At 34.8% G+C, this 16957-nt stretch overlaps 1 protein-coding gene across 2 annotated transcripts in view; it reads left to right on the top strand.

Annotated features, from left to right (window-relative positions):
• Positions 1-4881, top strand: part of LOC105447545 (ubiquitin carboxyl-terminal hydrolase 47) — a 40425-nt gene extending 35544 nt beyond the window's left edge. For both annotated transcript variants that reach the window (XM_030987832.1, XM_030987831.1), the window contains exon 27: positions 590-4881. In XM_030987832.1, coding sequence (XP_030843692.1) covers positions 590-689 — 100 coding nt within the window. In that variant the 3' untranslated portion in view covers positions 690-4881. The remainder of the gene's footprint in view (positions 1-589) is intronic.
• The last annotated feature ends 12076 nt before the right edge of the window (positions 4882-16957 follow it).

The following is a 16957-nucleotide window of genomic DNA, read 5'->3' as shown; positions in this document are numbered from 1 at the left end:
ACCATGATGATACTGAAGATGCTGCTGTTGATGAAGATGATGATGATGATGATGATGATGATGATGATGATGATGATGATGATGATGATGATGATGATGATGATGATGATGATGATGGTGATGGTGGTGGTGGTGGTGATGATGATGGTGGGGATGATGATGATAGTGGTGGTGGTGGTGATGATGATGATGATGATGATGGTGATGATGATGATGATGATGATGATGGTGGGGATGATGATGATAGTGGTGGTGGTGGTGGTGGTGATGATGATGATGATGATGCTGCTGCTGCTGCTGCTGCTGTTGATGAAGATGATGATGATGATTATATCGACGATTATATCGATGAGTATAAATATGGTATTTAATCATCATTTCTATTGTCTTTTATTCCCCCTTATCTCTCTCTCTCTCTCCCTCTCTCTCTCTTCTCTCTCTCACTTCTCTCTCTCTCTCTCTCTCTTTCCCTCCCTCCCTCCCTCCCTCCATATCTGTCTCTCTCTCTCTGTCTGTCTTTCTGCCATTCTCTCTTTATATCCCATTATCTCGCCACTCTTTCTATTATTATTCCTCTCTCTCTCTCCAGGTTATCCAAGACAGGTCAGAAGGTGACCTACTCCCCTCGGAAGGAGAGAGCACTCAAGATCTACACCGATAGCCCTCCTCCATACAGTGCAATCAACTAACACCCTGGTGTTACACCATAGGTAACACTGTGTAGCAAGATAACACCTGGTGTAACACCATACATCTGGGTAACACACATATCCTGATAACACCCGAGTCCACACCCTTGTTAACACTAAATAGCGAGACAACACTGATTGTTGCACCATAGGTAATGTTTAATGGCAAGATAACACCCTTTTACACACCAAAAGTAACACCAAAAGGCTAAATCACACCAGTGCTACACTTTCGGTAATGGCAAATATCCTGTTAAGACCCAGTCCTGTATTATCGCTTACACTAAACAAATGTAGTCTGATGACACCCAGTGCTATGCCATTGTTAACTGTTAGTAGCCTGATATCCCTTGGCCTCGTTCTTGACCCAACTGCAAGAGCACATCTTGTCAAAAGCACAGGCAAGTGTCGTATAATATCAAGTGTCCCATTCGGGAGGCCATGGTTGTTGTAGCCTGTTTAATATTACCTTATTCATGCTTTCACAGTTTGCTTTGCCCATATGTGCTGTTATAGTCATACTGGTAATATGAATTTTAGAGTTAAAAGCCATGGTACTTAAATATGAGGGAGGTGGTTTGAATTTAAGGTTTACCTTGAAATCTGGAATTCTGGAAACTAAATTCTCACAGAATCGAATATAACCTTTCACTGAATGTTGAAGACTTCAAACATATGATATAATTGACCCTACCGCCTATACAATGTTAGCCAATAGAGGGCGACCTTTCTGATCAGCCCACATGCAGATATGATACTGGGAAAGACGATGAGACAAGGTTTTTGGTGGTGCCTACATAGATCTCATCAAATCATCAAGTTCATGAAATCTGAACAATAGTTTTAGTAAACTGAGGAATTAAGTGACAGTGCTGTACATTCTCTATGGAAGCCGGAAGAAATCTTGTCTTACCCTAACCTCTGAATGTAATGTTGATTCCCGCCAAATTCAATTCCACACCCCATGCCTCGATCTCAAATTACATAAGTCAAGTCCAAGTGAAATTTAGAATCGCCTCTTTCTCTTGAAATTCAATTCCATGCCTTTGAACTCAAGATGAACTATAATGTTTTCTTAGGGTCCATGTACAGACATATAACACTGCACAGGTGTTTCTCCTTCTTTACTTAGCTGCTAACTTGTGGAACACTTCTCCAATTGCTCTGTTGGTTGCTCTGATCGATACTTGTTTATACACCCTATTTTTCATTTTCCAAAAGCAAAGACAGTCCTCTTAATAATCTACCCAATAACGGCAGGTGTGCTTGCCTATGGATATTGTATCTGTCATTGAATATGGATTCCTGTCAAATATTATGCACAATCTTTGATGTAATCAATATTTTTTAGGAAAAAAATTACTTGAACTTGCCCTATTTTTATATTAAAGGGATATCTCAACCTAATACTGTATGTTGTCGAAGCTACATGTAATCTTGAATTCTGAAAAAGAGCTGCATTTTTATTTTCATTTGAGAATGCATGGCTTGTCCTCCGTAAGTCATGATATAAAATAAACTTTAACAATTATTCCTGCATTGTTCATGGAGTAGATCGGCTGTTTGGAGGAGCAAAACTGAAACTAAATAATGGAAACCTCTGGAACATTTATTCACTAAAACCACATGTTGTTTTGCACAATACATAGTTGGGGAAAATAACTGTTGCTTGATTCTCCCATCACTGCATCCTCGCCTTGCCCATGATGCAGTTTACAAATCTATACATGTACATATTTCTACATTATACCATTTTATGTGGCCGGTAGCATTTATTTGTCGTCTTTGAAATTCAGTGTAAGGTTTTTTTCAATCTGTGGGATTTTTTTTCTGTCATTACCGGTACTTCAAATCATGATTACCATGAAAAGCTCTCTCTTTCTTTTTTTTGTTGTTGTTGCCTTTCTTATTTTGCTTTTCAAATTTTTATTCCATTATTGATTTTATTCCATTATACAGCTGACAATATGTGTTGCCAAGATTTTGTAAAGTTGCTGTAATTCCCTTGTTTTATATTTGAATCATGACTTTTGTCCTGTTATTTTCCTGTTGCCCAATGTTGACTCAATGATTTTTGAAATTATTATTTCATTCCATTTTTACATTCAAAAGCAGCTCTATCAAGATACCACTGCTACTGTGCGCATATAATTATGAACAGAATGAGAATTTGGGAGTTGTATGACATGGACATTTTCGACCTGTGTGTAGACCATAAATTGAGACATGGTCACATTTCTTCTCCGATCATTTTTTAAAGTCAGAGAAAGTTTCAGACTGTACACATATGAGATGAGACCTTTTAGTCACATAAATTCATAAGTAGAGGTGTCGTGGTTGAGTGGATATGTCACCAGATACAAGGTCCGCTGTTCAAGTCCCACCCTGGCACTAATATCCTTTGGCAAGACATTAAGCTACATTTACTAAATGTAGTTGCCCTTATCCCAAGAAGCTATGATAATTCTAGACGTTTCCTAAACTAAGGCTTGCTCTACAGCGAACCCCAATCTAACCAACCAAGGAAAGTTTCATTTTCTCCTCATTTTGACTTCTTTGGGTTTATTTTATAATTTGCATGTTGTATTATTTTTTTATGTTTTTTAAATGTAGAAGGTAATAGAGTCTTATCAAATGGGAAAATTGTGAATGTTAATATGATCAGTTGGTGCAATTTCATTTTACAAGAAGATATGTGTGAATGAATAGACTTCGGTATATTACTCATAATCAAGGTTAATGTATATTGCTATGTATTACTCTTTGAAGGCACTATTTAACACCTCATCTTCTCCTGCAGTGATATAGTCCACACGTCTTTCTGAAATGGTAGCAAAAGCATTTGAAAGTTGCAGGCAAAGTAAGTTTTCCTGGTATCATCATTTCAATTGTATTTCAAGAGTGAAGTTTACCTATTTATGTTTTCTGAAATTTGTACTTATGCCAGACATAAAAAGAAATTCTGTTATAATACCTTACCTGATTATATACAAATTACAATTTTCTGATAAGTACATGTGTGATTCTTATGTTACCCTTATATAATTATTTGGATAAGTTTGCGCAATTTATTGGAAATGTTGAGTAGTACCTTTAAGCGTTACGTCTTGTGTGATAAATCGTTAATGAAAGATAATTTTTAATTTGCTAGATCATGCGAAGATCGTGAGCATTTTTTCCTGCCTGCATTTTTATTTTTACATAAAAAGTATCATTTTGAAAATCAATTGCATTTAAATCATTAGTCTTTCTTGTTTTAATGTTTGTAATGATTTGGGATCTTTATACATTTTTCACAGATAAGAAACAAAGGGACACGAGTGTCCCCTTTTACGACAAATGTCAATCCAATTAATCATTTTAGTATTACTATCAATCATATGTTGTTACTGCTAAAAGTAGTAATTGTAATCTACATTTGTAATGTACATTTAGCTTAAACATGTAGATTGCAATTTTAAGGACTTCAATGAAAAGGATTTTTCAAAGGTACTTGGGAGAGATAGTATATATTGAATATAATCAAGATTTTATTCTTTCAATAAAAGAAAGATGCCTGTACATGTATCTTCACTTCATTCTGAAATCCTGTGAAGTCAATGCCTCTTGAATGACCTTAAAGTCACTTTTGACCATTTTCGTGTTGAAATGTTTGTGGTAAAAATAAACTCATGAGGCCATCTTAAAATGCAGTAAGAATTATGTATGGTTATCTAAAAGCATATTGATAGTCGTCGTAGTAAATTTAAAAAACTTGCCCTATTGTTTTCCACATATCTATTGTATCTGGTGAAACACATAGACAACAATTTTTAATTTTTTTGGAGAAATATTTCACTTGTTGTTTTTATTACCATTACCTGGTCATCAGTGTTAAAAATACTTTTCTGTTCATGGGAGATCTTTTAGGAAGTGCGATTTTCTCACAGTGATGTTTAAGTATTTTGATGTTTTTCACCAGAGCTGGTTTTTTCCATTTAACTGAGCACTTTTGAAGCTTACGAGAGCTAAATCGATCACCGCTCCGTGATTTAATTTTCCTTCTGGTCATTTGATGTCCATAGGCCTAAAATAGTTGATAAGTGCATGCGTCTTTAATAAAACTTTAATCTTTGAATGTACACATGATTTGTTCTCTCCATGCAAATCATTGTTTTATAGCTCTTTGAACTGAAAACTCTTAAACCGTGACAACAAGAAATGCTCATTGTTAAAGATTGCTTGTTCTATTGCCTAGAAGTTCTAGAACATTAACGAAATTGTGAAAAAATTAATATTTTCCCTGATTTAGCTGCATGAACATGAGACTTCTGCGAGTCATGTATACACACGAGTTAGATGCATGCAAGATTTTCTGATTTTTACAGGAAGTGATACCAGAGTGTCCATATGGAAACGGTTAATGTATGTATACATGTATATGTATTTTGATAATACTATGATGCAATATTGGGGCAGTGTCTCGCAAAGTGTTGCAGACGATTGGAATTGATTAGAAAGTAACTCTGGGTTGACATCGGTCATATACAGTGTATGTACATAAGAGATAGGATATTGCGTTTTGCGATTGATTGGAAGACTTGATTAGAGGCAAATTACTGATCACTTCAATCTTTTTAGAAAGATGGTTCCCGAAATTTGAGTTCGATATCAGTCTCTATCTCGACTCAATCACTATTCTTTATACTCAGCAAATTGGCAATCCGGACTTTGTGGTTGATTAGATTTGTTGCAAATGTTTACGAGTCAATTAGACCCCTTGTCTCAAGATAGGTGACACAGAGGATTAAAATGTTGTAATATCAACATATCATGGTTCTTACATTATATTTCTAACTCAAATGTTGGGTATGTTCAGACGCTTGCTGCACATTGGTCCTGTAAATCGTTTAAACAAAAAAACAGTGTGCAAGTGCAGGTATCAAGAATTTTCCATAACACGTTTAACTCAAAATGGTGCATGTGCTGTGCATGAAGTTTCTCGCAATCGTACTAAAAACTCATGATGTGCATGCATCAATATCTTTTCATTGCATGTGTAACTTGAATTATGGGTTCATTCAGACCAATACAAAGTTGTGTTTCTTAACTACAATATGTACGATTTAATACTTGTTTGCACACATCGTGTCAGGTGCATGTTAAAATACAATTATTGTATTGGCTGTGTGTGATGCTTATCAAATTTGTTGTCAATATACCACTTTTTGTAATGTAATCACATTTAATACTTAGGTACATGTAAACCTTGTCTTGTTACATATTATTTATTCAGCTGTTATGAATAATTGTTTTTCAAGAGTTTTGAATTGAATTTTGTCCTACTTAGCAACAATTGCATCCCGACTATTGAAATACATTTATTTGTAACGCGTGAATGAAATAATAAATAATTTGTAACTTTACAGCGATTTATACATTAACTTTGATTACATTATGAATATGGTCAATGGCCAACTTTGTTTTTGTGGATAAATTATGAGAGAAGTTCACATGATGTAATTATTAAATGTTTTCACCATGTATATGAAGTAAAGAATTATTTTTTGTAGAAAATAACATTTTATAATGGTTACAAAAAAAGGGAGAAAGATAAGAAAGGAAAACTCAAAATTTGAAATATGATATTTAAAATGAATGTCTGGAATGCAATGAAATGAAGTCAAGAACGAGAAGGAGAATACCTTTAGAATTCAGAAGACATTGTTGCTGTGTCAAGACCTATAGGAGCAGAGAGAAAATGGGTCGGGTTTTGTTTCAATTTCACAGACATTTAGAAATCATTCATGAACCTGTCTAAACACAAAAATTCAAGGTACACAACTTTTGTGATTTTGTGACCTTTCAGAGTTTCACTTTTTCAGAAATTGATGGAATCACACACCCATGCATTTCTAAACTCTCCGTGAACACATGCACAGATCATAGACATGAAATATAGCTTGCATTTTGTAAATCTTCATTGCTCAAAATAAAATGATGTGAGATATATTCTCTTATATCTTGCATGTTCCATCAGTTGTTTCATGCTATATTAAAGAATTTAACAATTTTTTGCAACATCAATCAATGTTTAAATATTTCATTTCCTAAAGAATATATGTAGATAAGAGTTGAATTGGATTAAAAAAGTGTACACATTATAGCGACGTGTGAAGGATATTACATGAAGATATATAACATTGATGTGTGATACATGTATATTCTCTGATATGCATGGGGATGGAAAAGCATGTCGGGGCAAAAAAAAAAAATTAATGAAAATGTAAAGTTATGTAAAGAATGAAATATGTACATTCTTCATTATTATTAAGAGATTATTAAGATTAGTATTGTATCTGAAGCCTATGTTACTGTGATGCCAATTGATGAATAAAATGAGAAATTACAAAAAAATATGTTTTTGTTTTGCTTTGTTTATTTGTGTGTGTGTGTTTTGATGTTGTTCAAAAATAAAACAGGTCACCAAAGTTCAGAGGTCAACCATTTAAGAAGAACGCACAATCATATTTCAAGAGTACATAAATGCAGCTTTCATTGGACACTATGTTTGCATCATCATTGTCAAATGTAACCCTTTTTTGTAGGGGGGAGGGGAGGGCTTAAAAGATTTCCTTTAAAAACAGATTTTAAAAAGTACGCTTGTCACACAAGATAAAAGCCCATTTCAAGAATAATTCTTAAATGGTAATCACTCTCCAAAACTTTGTGGCTGATTGAATAGACCCGTTTACTAAATTTATGCATGCTTCTTGAACATAATTTTCTCTATCAAACTCAGACGTACATGTAGCAACTACTAATGTATAATAAGTGGATTTCATCGCTGGCATGCTGTTGTGTATTGCAGGTGAATAGACCAATTATAAAGTGCATTCAATTTTATACATGTTCACCTAGAGACAAGATATTGCGTTCACCCGTTTTACACATATATATCATTGTATGTCAATGGTGCGAAGTCAAATGCATACCGGTACATTAGTTGTTGCTAGGTAGAGCAAACATTATGGCTTTCCCTACCTAAAAACACGGAATGTAATGCAATTTACATTCTAACTATTGAAATACAATTTTTCATAACGGGTGAAATAATTTGTAACATGGCACTAACAATGATATGTGTATTCAATTTCAATTACATTACAAAAATGGTCTACTATTTCTTTCCAATCAGGATCATTCCGAAAAAAAAGACGGCTCTCTTTATGCACTACAATATCAACATGTCCATATTGCTTTCCAGTTTCTTTCACACTGCAATGGCCTGATCAGAAATAAAATTTAAAGTAAACCTCCTTCCATAGTATAAGAGGAGATATTCTGAAAAATGAGATGTATTCTTGCCCTTTGATGTACAAAATTCCTTACGAAAGTGTACAAGAGATATTTAAATTGAGATATTCTTGGCATGATGTAATGCGTTTTGGCATACCATGGGCGCAGCCATCTTCTTGAAAATGTGACACACCAGGCAAACTTGTACATGTATCATGCACCAAGTTTTAGTTGGAAAGACCTTTTAATTCAGTATTAACAAAACCTTTACTTTTCAATGAGGGAAACCATAGCTGAGAAGGGGAAATAATATATAGCAGGGGAACAAACGTAATGCAATTTGGCCCAGTACACAGAAAGATGTATCAGTATATGGGACTAAGCGATATCTATCCAGTCCGGATAGATATAATAATTTACCAAATATATCAATTAGTAGGCAGTTTACCGGCAAAATTTGTGTCATCACATATTAGTCAAAACATATTCTTTCGCATGATTGGTACCGATAATAAGAGCTTCCATTTCATTTTTGAGAGGGGGGGGGGGGGGGGGGGGGGGCGTTTCTAAAACTAATCTATACCTTTAAGACTAATAAAGAGCAGAGAGAACATGATAGTCAAGGACAAGATACTGGGTTAAAGTCACATTCATTAACACTCAATATTTATTTCATCTATAAACATAAAGCTATAATTTCAAATGGCATAAAAAATAAGATTGTTTTATATCTATAGCAAAACATAAGCACAGAGACTATTCATATTTTAAACTGAAATGCAGCACCTTGAAAAAAACAAAAAGCTGGAAAAATAAATAATGGATATTGACCAGAAGAACGTCAATGATTATAATTACAGTATTATTTGTAACATGAAAAAAGTTTTTAAAAAAAATTAAATATTCATGGCTCTTTCAATTTCATGTTATTTAATCGCATGAGGAAAAAGTGCTGTAAATAGTTTGTATGCATTGTACAATGACAGCCATTTTCACAGCAAAAGACTTCACCAAATTGCAAATATTTCATTTCGTCACTTGTCATTCAATCAAATCTTAATGCTGAAATTTCACGAATTTCAATGACTCAAATTTGCCAGTTTCTGGCTCCGCAGTAACAAAATGGAAAAGTTTAACAACAAATGAAAGCTTTTGTATTCAATATACATGTATACAGACATATTTTGGTAACAATTAAAGGGAAAGTCCACAAGACTGCAAACGCCATAGTTTTACAATCCCATAAATTGATTCACCATGATCTTGTTTTCACATCTTCATTTGAATCACATGAAAATACATGTACATCAATTATTGGGAACATACTAATTGAAGTCATATTAAACATTTGAATTTGAAAAGTTGACATTTTAGTCATTCCTCATTGAAGAAATGAATAAGTTGTGCAAATCCTTTCAGAGAAATACCCGGTTTGATAACATCCCTTTCTCAACAATCTAAACCATGTAGTCAAAATAACACACTTTCCTTTGTACAATAACAGCAATAGCACACGCAAAGCAATGATAAAGACAAATGTATATATTGCATCATCAATATCTACCTTTAAATCACTACGGTAATCTACAGAGCAAAATTACATCTTTTTTCACAAAAAGGAAATACATGTGCAAGTACATAAACACCTTCATAATAATATTACTACAAATTTAGACTACATCAAAATTTCACACATTTAAAAATGGGGACATACCCTTTTTCCTGAATAAAAAAGCCCCCTAAAATGTTAACTGCTACCTGCATTGTATTTACTGGTATACAATGTACAACTATGACTAGAGCACAAATCTGACTAAAGAATATTGGTATTGAAGTGAGAAAAGTCATCAAAATTGTCATTGACAAATCATCAGAATTCATTAAAATGTCAAAATGGAGGTGCAGAATTTAGACAAAATAAAATTAAAGTAAGAAAAGTCATCAAAATTTGTTGTCAGTACTGATCACTGCGAATCTACATATTTGTACATTTTAAAAAAAAATTATGGATTTTGTGTTTACCACTAACAAAAAATATTCTATCTAAAAGGTTTAATATCCTTTATAAAACCTGCTGCTGAAGTTGAATTGTCTAAACATTCAAATGTATTTGGTATTAATTGTGCAAAAATTTATGAAGTTGGGGGAAAATACTGAAATTTCAAGTAAGACTGGTATTGCTTAGTATATTAAAAGAAATGTATACATGTACATCTCTTTAAAAAACAAAAGACACCAAAAGCTTTCCCAAAACGGACATAAAATATTTTCACTACATAGACCTACATTTGTACATGAACAATATTGACAATAATATTTCATGGTTATATAAATTCAATGTCTTTCACATAAAAAGACTGAAGAAGCATTTCTGACACCAGAATAAATGATACTTGTAATTTGTAAGTTGTACCGGTATGTATCAGTAGGCCATTTTTGTAATGTAACAAAATTTAATACATACGTTTTTGAGCAGTGCCTTGATACAAATTATTTCATTCCCCTGTTACGATTAATTGTATTTCCCTAGTCAGAATGTGAATTGCATACATTACGTGTTGTTAGGTAGGGCAAGCCATAATGTTAGTCCTACCTAACAGTTACTACCGGTAATATATCCTGCAAATCACATTCTGACTATTGAAATACAATTATTAGGAACAGGTGAATGAATGCATCAAGGCACTTCGAAAGACTATGCATTAAAATTGGTTATATTATAAAAATAGTCTATTGCAATACATGTTTTCCTGAACTGTAAATTAAAACTAGGTACATATATATCACCTTACACTTTCTCCATAAGGCTATGCCCCTCTCCCCCCAAAAAAAATCTTCAATGATCATTTTTAAAATTGTTCTTACAAAAATGCAAATATTGCATCAAATGTTTTCAAACATACAAGTTTATCCCATTAAAGTAACAAGCACAAGTACATTAAAGATTGATGTAGCTCTACAAATACATATAAGACTTTATTATTTACAGGAATATACAAAATTGGCATCCTTCTTGTACTTCTACAGTACAGCAAGACGTGCAAATTGGCAACGTGGGTGCATAAATACAGATTGTCAAAGCGACAAGAAAAGTGCTTAAAAGCTGACCTTGTTTCAACGATTCACGGCAAATGTACATAGTGACAGTTTTAACTGCGTGTAGTCTGCACACACAAACCCTTGTCATTTGCTATGTGCAACAGTGTCTGCGCTATGAGACTAGGCTGTGTACTTTAGCTGCTATTTGACACAGCCAGAAACCAACAGAGCTAGGCTTTACTCAAAGCTTTTAAGGAATTGTGGTACAGGTACAGCGTCAAATTAGAGTCTGTGCCTGCAGCTCAATCCCTTGCTACCTGTTCATTTACTTGTGTACATATATGCATTAAAGGTTACATTTACATATAAATACTTTATGAAGAATATTAATCATAAAACACAAAACTGAGACGGCAATAACATGCATGATTAATGACAAAAGTTTGCCCAAATACTAGTTTGCTTGTCCAAATCTGTAAGGAATATAATTATGTGTCCATACCCAGTGTTTAATACTATTAGGATTCCCATGCACAAGGGCTCAAATATTTGACTTAACTTAAGATCCCCCAAAATAGGGATCCATGCAGTTTTGTGTTTTTTTTAATTAAAAAAAAAAAAAATTCAAAAGGGGGAGGGGGGGGGGGGGGGTTGCTAAAAAATTAACACAAAATACACACATTAAAAACACTCAAGGAGGGGGGGGGGTTAACCCCCCCCCCCTCCCCTGCGTACGCGCATGGATGCATGCATAAAGCAGGGCTCAAATCGATTAAAGACCACCAATGTTATGATAATGGCATGCCCCTTTAATATAAAGCCCCAATGCCCCAAAGTCACTATCTGGTTTGTAGACTATATTCCTATTTTTCAGCTTTGCACTATTTGACACTTGATACAGTCCCTGAAAATTTCAATCTAGGCCTCCCTGAGAAAAAAATGATAATTAAGTGGAGCCTTTGTGTCAAACATCTAATACTGACAATGCTTTCCCATGTCTAAAGTGGCATCTGTAATGAGTCAATGGGGACTTTTAGATTCTGCACGACGAGAACGGGGACTGCCCTTTTAAGGCAATGTGACGTCACTGCCAGTGCCTTAAAAGGGCAGTCAAGTTCTCGTCGTGCAGAATCTAAAAGTCCCAAAATATATGTTTTGCTTGACATAAGCACATCATGGTTTTTCCTAGAAACTTAAGTGAACAGGTGTGGAATGTAAAGCATCTTCCAACACAGATAATCACCATTCACTTTAATACATGTCCATGTATAAGGTATAAACATCAACTAAAATAGGGGATCAGTTACTCCAAAAGTAATTTATATTGTAAAATCTGGATACATGAAACCAATTTACACCCTACCCCACCCCCACAAAACATTTTTTGATTATGCTAGACATTCAAATGAGCCATGAATAAAATGCATAAAGGGGGAAATGATTTCATTATGGAGATAACACAGGTTGTTTTGGAGAGTTCACCTGTGTGCAGGCATGCATGCATGTGATAATAGTAATAACAATAAGAAGAATAGTGGGTTCTTGTATAGCGCTCACGTCTGTCAGACTTGACACTCCTGGTGCAGTGCTCTACATTATTACCCTGGCTTTGGCATGGCAAGTGCATCATCTAGTCTACTCACAGATCATTTGTATTCAGAGTGCCCTTTTGGCATTTCAACCTACGTGTATACAAAGTTCATATTTTGAATATACTAAACATGTATAGGATATGTAGCAGAACCCCTGAAGTAGAAAGCATACATACATGTACAGTGTAGAGATTCAGCCTCTTTACATGTTTTGTGTTTCTCTACATTTTTCATATTATTACACCCCTAAATTGTGTCCTGTAGTAAAACTTTTGCGACAATCATTCCACATTTCATGGTTTGGCTCAATAACTTTGGATTCAGAGCCCCAAAAATATAAATCAGAAACATGAGCAGAAAGGGCAAAAATGTCTGCACACACAGCATCCATTTTGTTTCATGACTATAAAAAGGAAAATAACCTTTACAATCCTTAATTTGGCAACACGTTTTGATATTCAAAGTCATTGTTTTTCTATCGAAAATGGACATTTTAAAAGCTTTTCGACTACATTCTTACCCATGTATATTGTTTACAGAGATATTATATATTGTTTGAACACTTTGAATGACACAATAAAAGAAAAATATCATTGTTGCCAATTTGAAGATCAGTATTTAGCCCTTGATATAAATCCTGTCCTGAAAGGGTTAACATTTTGAGGTCTCTGGGCCAGTCTTCATCAGCTCGAGATTGCCAAATATTCTGCTATTTGAACTATCCCGATCGCAAATTCAGTTAAGTTGCGTCTTCATCAGGCCGAAGTTGCAATTAGTAAGATATGTGGTCGAGATAATCATCCCAAGAAATCTTGGGCTAGCTTGCCAAATATCCTGCTATTTGTCCGGTGCGTCTTCACCAGCCCGAAGACTCGCACTATGCACGAGCGCTGAGCAAAATATCTCGAGCTAATTTCTCGAGCTTGAGTTTCAAGTTTCGAGGTCAAGTCTCGAGCTGATGAAAATGTGATTTGTAACTTCAGGATTATTTCCCAAATCAGAAATAGCGGGCTATTTGGCAATCTCGAGCTGATGAAGACGTGCCTTCTGTGAACTGTAAGTAATAAGACTAGGGGCAGACAGTACCAGTTGCCTCACAAGTGTATTTTGCGCTCTCCTAGCCGTGCTCACTAATGCATAAATCAGATGCCTTGATCATGTATGCACGCCAGCGATCCTGAGATATATGTATGTCACGATGTGCAGGCCAGTGAAAACAATATGCATTAGGCATCTCATAATTAAATCAAAGAATATCGGTTCCCTATGGTAGCCATAGTTATGGTGAATTCAAGCTCTATATTGTCAGCTTTCTAAAGCAGGTTAAAGATGAAGTTGAGTTCTGGTCATGCGATTGCATTGTGAAAGAAACGGTGTGGAACCGACCAGAAAAGGTTGATCATCTAGCATATAAGAATTTGTGTGTATTGCAAGGTTCTGGAATCATCAAAATGATAAGAAATTTGGCCAAGTCTTGGTAAAGTTACAAAAACTTGCACAGAAAGATGTATATGGGACTACATGAACACGTGGCGTAAAAGGCCGCCCCCCCCCCCCCCCCCCCGATTTTTACGATGTTACATGCATATTTAGAATATGAAGGCATTTGAAGAGCCATGATTTTCAGGGAACATGTCTTAACTGATGTTCTTCCACACTTGCATAATAAGAATGAGTAATGCTCACAAATTTTTTTCACCTCTTCCCAGAACTCAACCTTCTCTTTAAAGGAGCATACAATGTACTTGTACAATTTCATCCTGTACTTAAAAGTTGAAAATACTCATCTTGACTTCATTACTCATATTCATAGAGAACATTGTTGCATACAAATACATTTTCTCTCTCCCTCCCTTCCTCTCTTAAAGAGAAGGTTGAGTTTGAGAGGTGAAAATAATTTGTGAGCGTTTTTGTTGTTATTATGCAAGTGTGGAAGAACATTAGAGGAAAATTATTCTCTGAAATGCATGGCTCATCAAATGCCTTCATATTCTAAATAGAAAACAAAAACAAAAAGAAAAATAAATAAAAATAAACTCCAAATGTCTATAGAAGTTGTGTCCCCTGGAAGAACACTATTGGGGCTGAATAATTGAGGTCTTTGGGGAGCTATTTCAGTGTTAACGGGGGCAAGTATCCACTGCCAGTTCCTCTACATTTATCTTCATTTTTGAGCTTCACCATACATCCCCACACAGACACATAAATCAGTTGCTTCAATCATTTATGAGCCACCAGCGCTCGAGCGTCGGCTATGTGTCACGATGTGCAACCAAGTGAAAAAGAATACATCATGGCATCTAATGGTAAAATCAGGCTCGCTTTAGCAAACTGGCTGTTAGCTTTCTATTAAAGTTACAAAGTAATGAAGTATATGTAGAGAATGCATTTTAAATCATCCAAACCTTCTTCTTTTTTTATAAATCATGATGTGGTAACTAGGACTCCTGTTACAGCACTCAGTCAAATGCACATCAATACAGGATCATGTACACAGGGTTTCCAACGACTTGTGAAAACAAAGTCCATCATTTTTCTCTGATTTTTCCCAAGTGAAGTTTTACGAAATTCATAGATGATTAAAGAAGGCATTTTGCACATTGAAAGCCACCATACCCAATTATCCAGTGGATATTGTTTTGACATGAGACAAATTACGACAGAAACTGACTGCTTGGTGACTGTTTTTCCCCGACTAAAAAAAAAGGGAGCTCTGGGTACATGTACATGTATTCAAATAGCTTGAAACCATGTGTACAAAACCAATGTTTTGACTTCAAATTAATTACTTTAATGTTTTTCTAGCTGTAACTTGGCAAATGAGAACCCGTAACAGGAAAAATCATCACATCGATGAAATGTATTCTAAACTAAAGCAAAACAGTACCTAATACCAGAAGAAGTAGATTTAGGACTGATAACATGAAGTTTGCCCAAACAATGTAGAACCTACATACATGAACAAATACAGAGTATTTGAATGAACTATCAGCAAATATATTTTTTTTTAAGTGGACCTCTAATAAAATGTTTATACTGTACATGTATTTTTAACAGTAAGAGAACAACTGTGATATGCAGTGTATGATACAATGTACATGTAATCTAATAAATCTAATCTAATAAATAATATAAGCAGCTTTTGGCAAAAGAATGTTTGGGCATTTGATGCAGTTTGTGCTCAAATCATAATACTGTACATATATTAAAAAAAATATCTAAATAACTTAATTTCAAAGAACAAAAACGTCACATGGGTAAAATTTGCAAGCATAAAAACACAACCAATTTTGTTAATGAAATATTAATTCAGCTTACATGTATGTTCAATAACATGTTGCATTTGAAACCCTAAAATTACATTTGATCGCATGTGCCACAATAAATCAAAATCATACAGTTTTTTAAGGGTACTTAAGCGTACTACCCTTCACATACATGTACATCTTATAACACACAGATAAGTGGGTACATATGTACAGGACCATTGGTGTGCACAGCGAGATATCTCATTCCCACTAGCCATTCATTCAATACACAACACACACTGTCATGGTCCAATATAAACAGGGGCATACTGTATGTGAACGAGCCTTTACTCAGGCTGCTATCTACATGTACATAGCAAATGCATGATAAATCAAGTCATATTTAGTGGGTTAATGTTTGTGATAAATTGTGTATTCCCTGAATGATTGAACGATGCATGCTCTGGTGACACCAGTTTTGCAGCCAAATCTACACACTAAACCTGATTCTTGATTTCAAATCTGGACTAAAATCCATTCCTAACCTTAAACCCTAACCCAAACCCAAACCCGAAACATGACCATAAGCCCAGACATTTATCTCTGATGAGACAAGGCCTGAAGTGATTGTTGTCAGAGCTGGGGGGCGTTTCACAAAACTTGTCATCAGTGACAAATGACAGTTTTTGTTATAAGCTACTGAAATACTTGCTTCTGATTGGTTATCAACAGATTTGTCACTGTTTTTTGTCATTTGTCATTGAAACTAGATGGAATTCGACTGCGCGCAGTCGAAAATGATGCCTCCGTCATAGAGCAATTTTACAAACCAAAACAGAAGAAATTTTTCGAATTCAAGTTCAATTGTAATCCATTGACAGGTTCTCAGAAAATCGTGATTACAAGCAATTTCTCATATACATATATGACCCTTTGATCTTTGACCTCATGACCCTAAAATCTACTCAGTTCATTGGCTCTGCAAGATGTCCTGAGTTAAATAGTAATCCATCTGTCAGTTCTAATGAGAATGCGTTCACAAGCTATTTTTGCATACATAATGAGCCCATGACCTTTGACCTTTGACCTTATGAACCAAGAATCTACTCAG

This window comes from Strongylocentrotus purpuratus, unplaced genomic scaffold (genome assembly GCF_000002235.5).
Source record: "Strongylocentrotus purpuratus isolate Spur 01 unplaced genomic scaffold, Spur_5.0 spur5_scaffold_17, whole genome shotgun sequence".
Lineage (NCBI taxonomy): Eukaryota > Metazoa > Echinodermata > Echinoidea > Camarodonta > Strongylocentrotidae > Strongylocentrotus > Strongylocentrotus purpuratus.
The sequence above is the reverse complement of the archived record's forward strand: the minus strand, read 5'-3'. Positions and strand labels throughout refer to the sequence as shown.